Here is a 13,221-nt window from a genome sequence, read left to right on the forward strand (position 1 = left end):
GCGCATACAGCAGTGTGTTACTGATGCCTTCTCTTGGCCTTGCATGGTTCCTGTAAATTTTCTGTGGAACAACAGGACTTTTGTAATACCCTCTAATTTCCCTTACTTTGTTACTGTTTTTATTTTCATTAAAATTCATAATAAGATCCTCATTAGATGAAGTAATCTTGTTAAAAGCAGTGTTCTACTCTGATCTTTTCCCTTCTTATGTAAAAAGAAAATGTGCTTCCCTACCATGCAAGTGAATTTCTTCTCTAATTAGACATGAATAGCTTTAGAGATCAAACACAGGCTGCTTTTGAAAACCAGATCTCTTAGGATACAGGGGCAATCTTATTAGTAAAAATATGTGTTTCTGGGTTGCACAAGCCATTGAATTTCTTCCCCAATTAGCAGCAAATGGTTTTTCAGAACAATGAGGAAGAAGTTTGGTTTGTACTTTGCAAATGTATTTTTTTTTCGTGGAGGTAGACTGGAAGTATCAACTACCATCATCTCTGTCCCTTCTTTTCCTCTCCTGAGCAAAGGGACACACACGACTCTGTTTTATAGATAGTCAGAGTCCCAGGTAAATTCTTCATCCAAATGCTACTTCCTCTGGGCCAGGATTGGACTCCGTGGTAGAAGGAACACCTATTTAGACCACCTAGTTGTCAACTACTGTCAGCTATTATGATGTTAGGGGAGACTGTAAAATCATAAACACAATGAGAAGCTGACAATGTCCTTGCTCTGGGGAGAGGAGAGGACCCATTCGTGGGAGAATCTCTCCAAGTGCTGCCCCTAGAAGCGGATTAACCATGTTTTCTCTGGGTCTTTGGCAGAAAAGAAGTGGTGTGTGTGGAGAAGGGCTTCTTATTAAATAAGCAAATGCTTGGAGTTCCAGATAATGGGTTGAGTTTCTAGAGTTTCAGCACTGTGCAGGAGGAAATAAAACCTGCCTGTCTAAACCTAAGTGTCAGTCAGAGTCAAGGGAACACAGAGGTCATGGGCAGGATGTTTCTCTAAGTTGAGATACACTAGCAGTGCAGGAGTATGGGGAGATATGAGGAGCACGGCGAGGCTCCAACAGGAAGATCAGATTAGAGCCTTAACTTGGGATCACTGCCAATCAAGTCTGAGCCTCAAAGTCTCTCCAGTGTGTGTCTGGCAAATACTCTTCTCCGGCCTTCCAAGAGCCCATCTGTACACTGCTGGAACATGCTCAAATACTAATTTCCACAAGATCAGTACAGTCAAAAAAATCCACAACTGCCCCCACAATTACCATGACTCCTCACAAGGAATTAATGTCTACATTATATGCAAATTCATATTAGCTCTTTTTATTAATTTCTGCCCTTACCATCTCCCACCAATTTTGTTTCATTTGGGCTTTGAGGAATTCAAAAATGATTACTGGGCTAAAACTTTCTCTGTTCCCTAAGCCACAATCACACTACTTCTTCTAGTTTGTAAAAACATACTTTATGGGTTGTAAGAAATTTTATTTCTTTCTCTTTACTACAGTAAAGTTACTTGATGATGATGATATGATGATATGATCACTAGCAATATCCCCCAATTTCATTCACAAGGATTTGGAGACTCAAATAGATGGAGTAACTTTCCCTGAATTATATGAACTCTAGGTCTTCAACCCTCTTTCCCAACCTCACCTTGAAGGGATGGGATAAGGAGGATCTTCAAGTTCGAAAGAATGTTTTAAATCCTTATCTCTGCCCCCACCTCCCTGCCCCACCCCCGTCACCCCATTCTTCTCCCAGGGAAGAAATTTTCCCAAGGGTGTGCCAGAAGATGCCAGGATATTTTCCATTTAAGAAAAGTTTGGTTATTTCACCATTTCACAGGAGACTTTAAGTTCAAGTCCTAAGTACTACTGGAACTGAGAAATTCTCTTTCTTGTCTTCCATCTCCAATCCTTCTTCCTCATCTCGATAATTATCTTGTCTTCTTTACCCTTTGCCTCCATCCTGTGAAAGTCAATCACCAAATTGCATCATTCTTGTCATACCCAACTAAATCAGGGTTGAAAAGCCGGGTGGCAGCACTCTTGAGTACCAAAAAAAAAAAAAAAAAAAAAAAAAAGTTTGCTCCAAGAATGTAATTCTCTACAAAACTGACTGCTGGAACTGCCTGCTGTAACCCAGGAGCAGTTTTATTTACAGCTGCTGAGATAACTTGCTGCAACTCTAAGACGAATTTTGCCCACTAATCAGAGCTTGCCAGCTTTCCAAACCCTTACTAGTGCCAATGAACTTTCTTGAAGGGCAACGTGTAACATTTCTCTCTTTAATAAAACCTCTAAACTTCTCTTCTTCAGACATACTGAAGACCACCTGGTCTATGTATATATCCCAAATTGCAAGTCTTTTTCCAAATAAAACATTAAATTTAGAGATTCAGCTCTAGATTTTTATTTTGACTTTGACAATCCTCATCCTCATTTTGTTTATGACCATCCTAGTGGCCACCATTCTTCTCTTCCTCTTGCTCCTCCTCTTCTTCTGAGAGCAGACCCTTTGGATGGAGTCTTAGGATTCTACTACAAATAATACATCTTTGAGAAGTTCTCTATCAGGTTATATATTTTTTTTTATTTTTTATTTTTTTGAGACAGAGTCTTGACAGTCACCCAGGCTGGAGTGCAGTGGTATGTTCTCGGTTCACTGCACCCTCAGCCTCCCAGGTTCAATCGATTCTCCTGCCTCAGCCTCATGAGTAGCTGGGCTTACAGGTGTGCACCACCATGCCCAGATAATTTTTGTATTTTTGTAGAGACAGGGTTTTGCCATGTTGGCCAAGTGGGTCTTGAACTCCCGACCTCAAGTGATCCACCCACCTTGGCCTCCCAAAGTGCTGGGATTACAGGTGTGAGCCACCACGCCTGACCTATTTTTAAATGTCAAAGTGCATTAATGAATGCAGTTGTATCTAAATTAAAGTGGCTCATATAAAAATTGAGGAACAACCTTACCGTTTTCTCAAAGTATTCACAATCGTGTTTGGATATGTCACTTTTCCTGACAATGTTTAATAAAAGCTAAATAATTCTGCCCTCCAGGCTGCTTCTACTGCTGTTCACCTAGAAGCCAGAAAAAGGAACAAACAGTGACTCTTGAAGCTCATTATTATGGTGAAGAAATTGCAAATGAAAGCTTGGTACTTTTTCTGAGTGAGTAAATAATTTATCTTGGAATAAAAACTTAGACAAAAAGAGATAAGACGAATATACAGTTACAGGCTTCAAAAATAGATATTTCTCACATCAATTTAGTGGACAATTATCCAAATATATTAAAGATTGTGCAACAGTATGGGAATCTATTTATGATGGATTAAAGAGTGGAAAAGATGTAATGTAAAATTATATGTATTTGATGAAAACAATGTAAAAAATACACCACAGAAGAACATATGCATAGTTGATGAGTTATGTAAGGATGGTGGTTTCTAATTTAGTTACAGTGTCTTCAGAGAACATGGTTTGCATGAACCCTGTTATTTGTTATTTGTTGAGAACTGCACTGCTTCTATTCAGTGGTCAGGTTTTATAAATATTCTATGTGTGCTTAGAAAAAACATGCATTTACTATTGGGCACAGGGTCCCTTCTCCATGTGACTGTTAGATCAAGCTTGTTAATTGTGTTCAAATCTTTTTTTTTTTTTTTTGAGATGGAGTCTTACTCTGTCACCAGGCTGGAGTGCAATGGTGCTCTCTTGGTTCACTGCAACCTCCACCTCCTGGGTTCAAGCGGTTCTCCTGCCTCAGCCTCCTGAGTAGCTGGGACTACAGGCATGTGCCACCACGCCCAGCTAATTTTTGTATTTTTAGTAGAGATGGGGTTTCACCATGTTGGCCAGGATGGTCTCGATCTCTTGACCTCATGATCCGCACCCCCTTGGCCTCCCAAAGTGCTGGGATTACAGGCATGAGCCACCGGGCCCGGCCAAAATATTTTACATCTATACCAATTTTTAGTCTGATATAGAACATTATGATGATGTCTGAAATCTTCCCTTATGATTGTGGTTTTGTTTTTTTTCTGTTTAATTTTTGCTTTCCCTTTTTTGCAGCTATGTTATTCAATTTATACAAGTTTAAAACCATCATGGTTTCTTGATTAGTTGTTCCTTTCATTATCATGTATTATCTCTCTTTTGCCTAGTACATTTTTTGGCTTAAGCTATATTTTTTCTTGCTACCAGTACAGGTGCTCTTCAACTTACAATGCAAAACCACCATAAGTTGATATAATAACTCAGTTGTGAGCTGAGAAGCATACTAAATTCCTGTCATTTTTGTACCATCATGAAGTTGAAAAATTAGTTCAAACTCTCATAAATTGCAGACCATCTATATGGGTACACAAATGTTTTGTTAGTATTTGCTTGCTATAACTTTTCCATTTTTTGCTTTCAATCTTTCTGCAATTTTATCTTTTAGATGTGTCTATTATAAACAAGACATGGCTGAGTCTTCCACATCATAAATTTAGACCATTTTCTTTTGTTTTTATTGCAGATAGATCTGGAAATGTTTTTGGTCTTATATTGTACTCCTTATAGTCATTTTTCTATACTTTTTCTCCTTCCCTTGAGTTATTGGTAATAAGTTTAAGTTATTGATTTGAGATCTTTTTTTCTTTCTCTTATATGCCTAAAAAACTACAAATTTTGCCCTAAGCTTTTCTTTAACTGCATCCTATAAATCTTGATATATAGTACTTTCATTTTCATTCTGTTCCAAATATATCTGATCTAGGATTTGTATCCAGAGTATGTAAATAATTCTTATGATTTATTGATAAGACAACCCAATTAAAAATTGGGCAAAAGATTTGAACAGAAGATGTAAGAATGGCTGATAGGCACATGAAAAGATACTTAGTATCTTAGTCATTAGGAAATTTAAAATTAAAGCTATAATAAGACCATTTCACATCCACTAGGATGGCCATAAACAAAAAGACAGGCAATAATAAGGCTGGTAAGGATGTGGAGAAATTGAAACCCTCATATGTTATTGGTGGAAATGTGAAGTAGTACAGCAACTTTGGAAAACAGTCTGGCAACTTCTGAAATTTAAATGTAAATTGCCATGCAACCCAGCAATTTCGCTCCTTGATATATACTCAAGACACATGAAAATATGTGTCCACACAGAGACTTGTATGTTAGTATTCATAGCAGCATTATTCATCATTACTAAAATATGGAAACAACCCAAATATTCATCATATTCATGAAACATTGAATGGATGAAGAACATTTGGTATGTTAGCACAGTGGAATATTATTCAGCAGTGAAAAGGAAGAAAGACACTACTGTTACATGCTATACATGACAAACCTCAAAAAAGTTGTGAATTGAAACAAGCTATACGCTAAAGACTATATATTGTAGGATTCCATTTATCTGAAATGCCCATAAAAAAACAAATCTATAGAGACAGAAAGCAGACTGGTGGTTTCCTGGGTTTGGGAGTGGAAATGGGATTGACAGCAAATGGCACGAGGGATCTTTAAGGGCTGATGGAAACCGGATTATGATAATGGGCATGCAACTTTATAAATGTCCTAAAATCATTGAATTGTATACATAAAATGGGTAAATTTAATGGTGTTATACCTCAATAAAGCTGTTCTTTTTGGAAAAAACAGCTAATGAACTAGACTAGCTCTGCATTTTTTTAGAAATGATTTCTTACATCCTGTGCCTAGATGGCCAATATTAACTCAAGAAACTAATGGACATAGAAAAATTAAATGTGCCTCAAAACACTCAAGATGAATACAGCAGTCTTCAATAGTCAACGTCACGTCTATTCCAGAGAGAAAAGGTCCAAGTTCAGTGGCTTGAACCTTGTTGCCTTCCACAAAAGGAAGCAGTTGGAATGAGCTTTGCCCCTGGTGACACTCTTCCTTGTCACTAATTAACCAGCTCTATAGGAAGATTGCACTGCCAACACCCTTCTCTGCCTGGAGAGACATCTGGCCAAGTTCTGGTGAGAAGGAAAAATGTCTACTCGTTACCACCAAGCTGCTAGTGATAGTTACCTGGAACTTCTAAAAGAAGCTACCAAGCGAGATCTAAATCTTTCAGATGAAGATGGCATGACTCCCACTCTCTTGGCAGCCTACCATGGGAACCTGGAAGCCCTAGAGATAATCTGCAGTAGAGGGTAAGTTCAACCCGATGGTTTCCGTTGGAAACAGTGTTCACAGTAGGTTTAATAGCAGCAAGAGTCGGGGATGTCAATACAAATACTTTATCCTCTTTCTGGATTGTCTAAATGATTGGATTTTTAGAGAAAGAGAGAAAACTATGCCTAGAGATGCTCTCTTTTCTCACTGAAGACTGACAATATGGGAGTGGCTCATCCCTTAGCCCCAGTCAGAGGAGAGACTCTGAACTCTAAGGCATTATCTGCATGGGAGAGAGGGAAGATATTTTAATTCTATGCCTTTAAAAATGCTTTCATGAAATTTAAATAGTTTTCTCTTTTAAAAGAGGCCATTGTTTTACTTGGTTTTAAGTTGTCAACCTTGGTTGGAACAAATGACGGTTTTTAGTTTTTTTGTTTGTTTTTTTATCAATGCTATCAAAATCCCACAGTCTTTTATTAACTTTCAATCCCAGTGCAAGCTCATTTTTTTTTTATTTTTTATTTTTGACACAGGGTCTTGCTCTTTTGAGTGGAGTTGTTGGCTCTACAAGGAATCTTTAGCCTGTCTTAGCTCTATCACTTGTTTGGCTAGTGGACAGACACATATACACACACATACACACACACACACACACACACCATCTCTTTGCCCAGATTTTAATGAAGGAGTCAGCTAGCTCCTCTGCTTGTTCTGCCTATTATCAGAGGCCTAGGTTGTGTTGGCAACCGTAATGCAAGAGGGTAAAGAAAGAGAAAAGGACAAGGTAAATAAAGGAGCCAAGTGAATCCAATTCAATATACCCATTTATTCAGTATCTGTTATGTGCCAGCTACTTATCTCTTAAGAGATATTTTGCTAGCCACTGGGCACACTGTGATCAACAAGACAGCCACATTCCCTGTCATAGCGATCAGATTTGAGAGGGGAAGACAAGACATCTATGATGTGTGTGTGTGTGTGTGTGTGTGTGTGTGTGTGTGTGTGTGTGTGTTTGCTTTGAGACAGGGTCTCACTCTGTCACCCAGGCTGGAGTACAGTGTCGAGATCATAGCTGACTGCAGCCTTGAGCCCCAGGCTTAAGTGATCCTCCCACCTGAGCCTCCCAAGTAGCTGGGACTAGAGATGTGCGCCACCATGCCCTGCAATTTTTGTATTTTTCGTAGTGATGGAGTTTTGCCATGTTGCCCAGGATGGTCTTCAACTTATGAGCTCAAGCAATCTGATAGCCTCGGACTCCCAAAGTGCTGGGATTACAGATGTGAGCCACTGTGCTTGGTTCATCTATGATATTTGTTACAAAAGGGGAAACAGGCCGGGCGCGGTGGCTCAAGCCTGTAATCCCAGCACTCCGGGAGGCCCAGACGGGTGGATCACGAGGTCAGGAGATCGAGACCATCCTGGCTAACACGGTGAAACCCCATCTCTACTAAAAAATACAAAAAAAACTAGCCGGGCGAGGTGGCGGGCGCCTGTAATCCCAGCTACTCAGGAGGCTGAGGCAGGAGAATGGCGTGAACCCGGGAGGCAGAGCTTGCAGTGAGCTGAGATCCGGCCACTGCACTCCAGCTTGGGTGACAGAGTGAGACTCCGTCTCAAAAAAAAAAAAAAAAAAAAAAAAAAGACAAAAGGGGAAACAGAGGGCACTAAACAGGCATTTACCTCAATCTCAGGGGTGAGGGAAGGCTTCCCTAAGGGGAAAGCATTTAAACTGGAATTAGGAAAATGAGAACAAGTTGGCCGGATGAAAGAGTGTTTTCCCTAAGACGGAAAACTGCGTTCTGAGAACTAGAGAAGCTGAGTATGGCTGGACATGGCTCAAGTAGGAGTGGGGTCAGGGCAAGTGTGAGAGATAAGACCAGATCACAAACAGCCTTGTCAACTCTGGTAAGGACTTTATCCTAAGGGCCCAGGAAGCCATGTCTTGGGTTTATGCAGGGAAGCTTCCAAAGTAGATTTCTGTTTACAAAACTCACTGAGGTAGATGGATAACAGTTGGAGAGAATGTGTGGAGATGTTTTAATGGTCGAGATGAGTTGGACTAGGGTAGTGACATTGGGAATGGGAAGATACAGTTGGATTTGAGTGGCAGTTTGGATGTAGAATCAATAATGATTGACTGGATGTGGGCAGATAAAGAAAAAGGAGGGTTAAGGTCCCAGGTTTTGGATGTTGACACCCTTTATTAAAATAGGGGACATTTAGGAAGAGTCAGAAGAACCCAGGATTAGGAGAGTTCTCGAGTTGAAGATTGAATGAGAAAGTGAGTGAAGCAGATCTTCCCCATCTCTCTTGTCTGATTAAAACTTTCTTTTCTCAGACACATCGATCCCCATCAGCCAGCCTTCTCCAGTCATCTCATCTCTTCTCCTACGCAGCCTAGGGTTCCCCAACTTTCTCCATCTACAGAAAGTCTACCTCCTTCCACAAACTGCAAGATGTCAGTTACTTTAAAATCAATGTATTAGCCTATTCTTGCATTGCTATAAGGAAATGCCTGGGCCTGCATAATTTATAAAGAAAAGAGGTTTCACTGGCTCATAGTTCTGTGGGCTGCACAGGAAGCATAGTAGCTTCTGCTTTTGGGGGGCCTTCAGGAAGCTTCCAATCATGGCAGAAGGAAAAGACATCTCACATGGCAGAAGCAAGAGCAAGAGAGCAAGGGGAGAGGTGCTAGAAACCAGATCTAATGAGAACTCACTATCATGAGGACAGTACCAAGGGGGATGGTGCTAAACCATTCATGATTCAGTCACCGCCCACTAGTCCCTACCTCCAACATTGTGGATTACAATTTGATTTGAGATTTGTTCCCCATGAAATCTCACAGATCCAAACTGTATCAACCACTGAGTTTGTCCTCCTAGAAGAGGGTGTGGGGTTCTTCTCAGTCAACAGAGAGCTCTTGTTCCATTTGAGGATCATTTTGAACAGTAATGCTTAGGTGTTCTCTCTCTCTCGCCTGTAAAAGCATGAAATATTCTCTGACAATCACTGTTCTGCTGGTCTTTATTTCTTTTTTATTTTTAATAGAGACAGGGTCTTGCTTTGTTGCCTAGGCTGGTCTCGAACTCCTGAGCTCAAATAATCCTCCTGCTTCAGCCTCCCAAAGTGTTGAGATTACAGGTGTGAACCACAGCACTCAGCTTGGTTCTGCTAGTCTTTAATTACAAAAGTAACATGAGCTGAACCCAGAAAATTGAACCTTACATATGCACACAAAACATGAAGAAAAATGTCCTATAATGCCATGCTAAGATGTATATAATTCTCTCTATATATAATATCGTGTGTATAGATACATTTTAATATTCTTCTGTAAATTTCAGGGACTTAGTAGGACTCTAGTCAGCAAATACATTTCTTAGCCAACCCCTCTCCTGGACACATAGTTTGTTTTCCCTAGTTTGAATAGTGCTATGATGACTACCCTTGTACATAAATCTTTGCTGACATTGTCTTTTTTGTGTTTTTGTTTTTTTGTTTTTTTTTTTTTTTTTGAGATGAAGTCTCTCTGTCACTAAGGCTGGAGTGCAGTGGCATGATCCTGGTTCACTACAACCTCCACCTCTTGGGTTTGAGCAATTTTCCTGCCTCAGCCTCCCAAGTAGCTGGGACTACAGGCATGCACCACCACGGCCGGCTAATTTTGTATTTTTGTATTTTTCGTAGGGACAGGGTTTCACCATGTTGGCCAGGCTAGTCTTGAACTCCTGACCTCAGGTGATCTGCCTGCCTCGGCCTCCCAAAGTGCTGGGATTACAGGCATGAGCTACCAGGCCCGACCATATTTTCTTGAGAATAAATTTTCCAAAGTGAAATTTCTGGATCAATTTGCATTTGTGTTTGTCCATTTGTACTGCTATAACAAAATATCTTACATTAGGTAATTTATAAAAACCAGAAATTTATTTCTTACCATTCTGGCAGCAGGAACATCCAAGATCAAAGCACCAGCAGGACTGGTGCCTGGTGAGAGCCCTGTCTCCGCTTCCAAGATGGTACCTTGTTGTTGCACCCTCTGGCTGTGTCCTCACATGGAGGAAGGGAAGGAAGGGGCAAAAAAAGAGGCAAATTCCCTGTGTCAAGCCCTTTCATAAGGGTGCCTAACCCCATTCATGAGGGCAGAGTCCTCATGACTCAATCATCTCCTAAAGGCCACACTGCTTAACGCTGTTACATTGACGATTAAGTTTCAGCATGAATTCTGGAGGGGACACAAACATTCAAACCATAGCAGCATATGTGCAATTTAAAGACTTTGTGTGTGTATAAATGGACATGTTGTCCTTCAGAAAGTGAGAACCCATTTTGGCCAACATGATAGGTCCAAAATGATATATCAGGCTAGGTGTGGTGGCTCACTCCTGTAATTCCAGCACTTTGGGAGGCCAAGGCGGGCGGATCACTTGAGGCCAGGAGTTCGATTGAGACCATCCTGGCCAACATGGCAAAACGCTGTCTCTACATTAGCATGGTGTGGTGGTACATGCCTATAATCCCGGGTACTCAGGAGGCTGAGGGACAAATTGCTCCTGAATCCCTTGAACCCAGGTGTCGGAGATTGCAGTGAGCCAAGATCAGGCCACTGCACTCCAGTCTGGGCAACAGAGTGAGACTCTGTCTCAAAAAACAAAACAAAGAGAAAATGATATATCAGTGTGGCTTTAATGTTCTTTTCTTTGGTTACTGACGAGGTCAAAAATTCTTTTTATGCTTAAAAAGAATTGGCCATTGGAATGCCACTTTTGTGAACTGTGTATTTATAACCTTATTCCACTTTTATATTGGGGTTTTCAACATTTCTCCTTGATTGATAAAAATGCTTTTGAAAGTTAACAATATCAACTCTTGTCATATAGGTTACAACTATTTTACGACACAGAGTTTACATTTTTGACAACAGATTTTTAAATATAAATGTAAACATAAATATATATATTTATATATAAGTCTATCAATATTTGTTTTGTGATTCTAACTTTGAGGTCATGACTCAGTATTGACTGATCCTTTAGTGCTATTTTTAGTTTCATTTGTTATTTTAAATACTTTATGTAATTTAAGATCTGAATTATGATCTAACTCTGCTACTCATTTGTTCGAACACAATTAGTTGTTACAGTCTATCTCTTTCTCCACTAAATTGACATGGTAACATCATTTCTTTCAATGTAATATCAATATCCAGCCCCCCGTTTGCTTATGTTAATATTTATTAAACACTGGCTATGGGTGCAAATATTCTTCTAACCTTGCTTTTCCTAGTCCTTCCTTCTCAACTCCAGTCTTGGATCTAGTAGAGCTCAGGTTTGTTTTCTTGCCCTCAAAAGCATCTCAGATCTGCTGTGTTGAGTAGGCCTGATGTAGGCTAAAAAAAAGAAAAAAAGTCTTGTGAGGCCCCTTTTTGACCATAGCTAATCCTGGGAACCAGTGTGAGGCCAAATTTCCAATTAGGTTTAAGGAAGTTGAAAAGGGAAGAAAATTAGCATCTCACATCAGTCAGAATGGCTATTATAACATCAAAAAATAACAGATGCTGGTCAGGTTGAGGAGAAAAGCGAATACTCATACACTGTTGGTGGGAGTGTAAATTAGTTCAACCATTGTGCAAAGCAGTGTGACTATTCCTCCAAGAGCTAAAAGCAGAACTACCATTCGAGCCAGCAATCTCATTACTGGGTATATACCCAAAGGAATATAAATCCTTCCACTATAAAGACACATGCCTGGATCACACCTGTAATCCCAGCACTTTGGGAGGCCAAGGAGGGAGGGTCATTTGAGGTCAGAAGTTCAAGACCAGCCTGATCAACATGATGAAACCTCATCTCTACTAAAATAAAAATACAAAAAATTAATTGGGTGTGGTGGCGCATGCCTGTAATTCCAGCTCCTCAGGAGGCTGAAATACAAAAATTGCTTGAACCCACAAAGAGGAGGTTGTAGTGAACCAAGATTGCGCCACTGCACTCCAGCCTAGGGAACAGCAAGACTCCATTTCAAAAAACAAAGAAACAAACATGCACGTGAGTGTTCATTGCAGCACTATCACAATAGCAAAGACATAAAATCAGTCTAAATGTCCATCAATGACAGATTGGATAAAGAAAATGTGGTACATATACAGCATGGAATAGTATGCACTCGAAAAAGAATGAGATCATATCTTTCGTGGGAACATGGATGGAACATGGATGGAGATGGAGGTCATTATTCTTAGCAAGCTAACGCAGGAACAGAAAACCAAATACCACATATTCTCACTGATAAGTGGGAGCTAAATGATGAGAACATGTTGGCTTAGTGCCTCGTGACAAAATAATGTACAACAAACACTAGTGATAAGAGTTTACCGATATAACAAACCTGCACATGTACTCCTGAACCTAAAATTTAAAAAAAAGAAAATTAAAAATTGAATTTAGAAGCTAATCAGCTATTGAAGTCCATCCCAGTCTGATGATTTAAGAGTTTATCTGTCATTACCTGATAGACAATGAATCCTATAGCAATCATTTATATAAAAACTCTGGCTTTGTTAGAAAACTATTTTCCTGAATGGTACTACCTAGATTTTCTTCTAGGGTTTTTATGGTATTAGGTCTAACATTTAAGTCTCTAATCCATCTTGAATTAATCTTCGTATAAGGAGTAAGGAAAGGATCCAGTTTCAGCTTTCTACTTATGGCTAGCCAATTTTCCCAGCACCATTTATTAAATAGGGAATCCTTTCCCCATTGCTTGTTTTTGTCAGGTTTGTCAAAGATCAGATGGTTGTAGATGTGTGGCATTATTTCTGAAGGCTCCGTTCTGTTCCATTGGTCTATATCTCTGTTTTGGTACCAGTACCATGCTGTTTTGGTTACTGTAGCCTTGTAGTATAGTTTGAAGTCAGGTAGCGTGACGCCTCCGGCTTTGTCCTTTTGACTTAGGATTGTCTTGGCAATGCGGGCTCTTTTTTGGTTCCATATGAACTTTAAAGCAGTTTTTTCCAATTCGGTGAAGAAACTCATTGGTAGCTTGATGGGGATGGCATTGAATCTATAAAT

General features: G+C 39.8%; 1 protein-coding gene across 1 annotated transcript in view; it reads left to right on the top strand.

Annotated features, from left to right (window-relative positions):
- Positions 1 to 5,981: 5,981 nt before the first annotated feature.
- Positions 5,982 to 13,221, top strand: part of ANKS4B (ankyrin repeat and sterile alpha motif domain containing 4B) — a 30,568-nt gene continuing 23,328 nt past the window's right edge. The window contains exon 1 of the mRNA XM_023225071.3: positions 5,982 to 6,186. Within this exon, the coding sequence (XP_023080839.1) occupies positions 6,023 to 6,186 (164 nt within the window). The 5' untranslated portion in view covers positions 5,982 to 6,022. The remainder of the gene's footprint in view (positions 6,187 to 13,221) is intronic.

The sequence above is a fragment of the Piliocolobus tephrosceles genome, chromosome 17 (assembly GCF_002776525.5).
Source record: "Piliocolobus tephrosceles isolate RC106 chromosome 17, ASM277652v3, whole genome shotgun sequence".
Taxonomy (NCBI): domain Eukaryota; kingdom Metazoa; phylum Chordata; class Mammalia; order Primates; family Cercopithecidae; genus Piliocolobus; species Piliocolobus tephrosceles.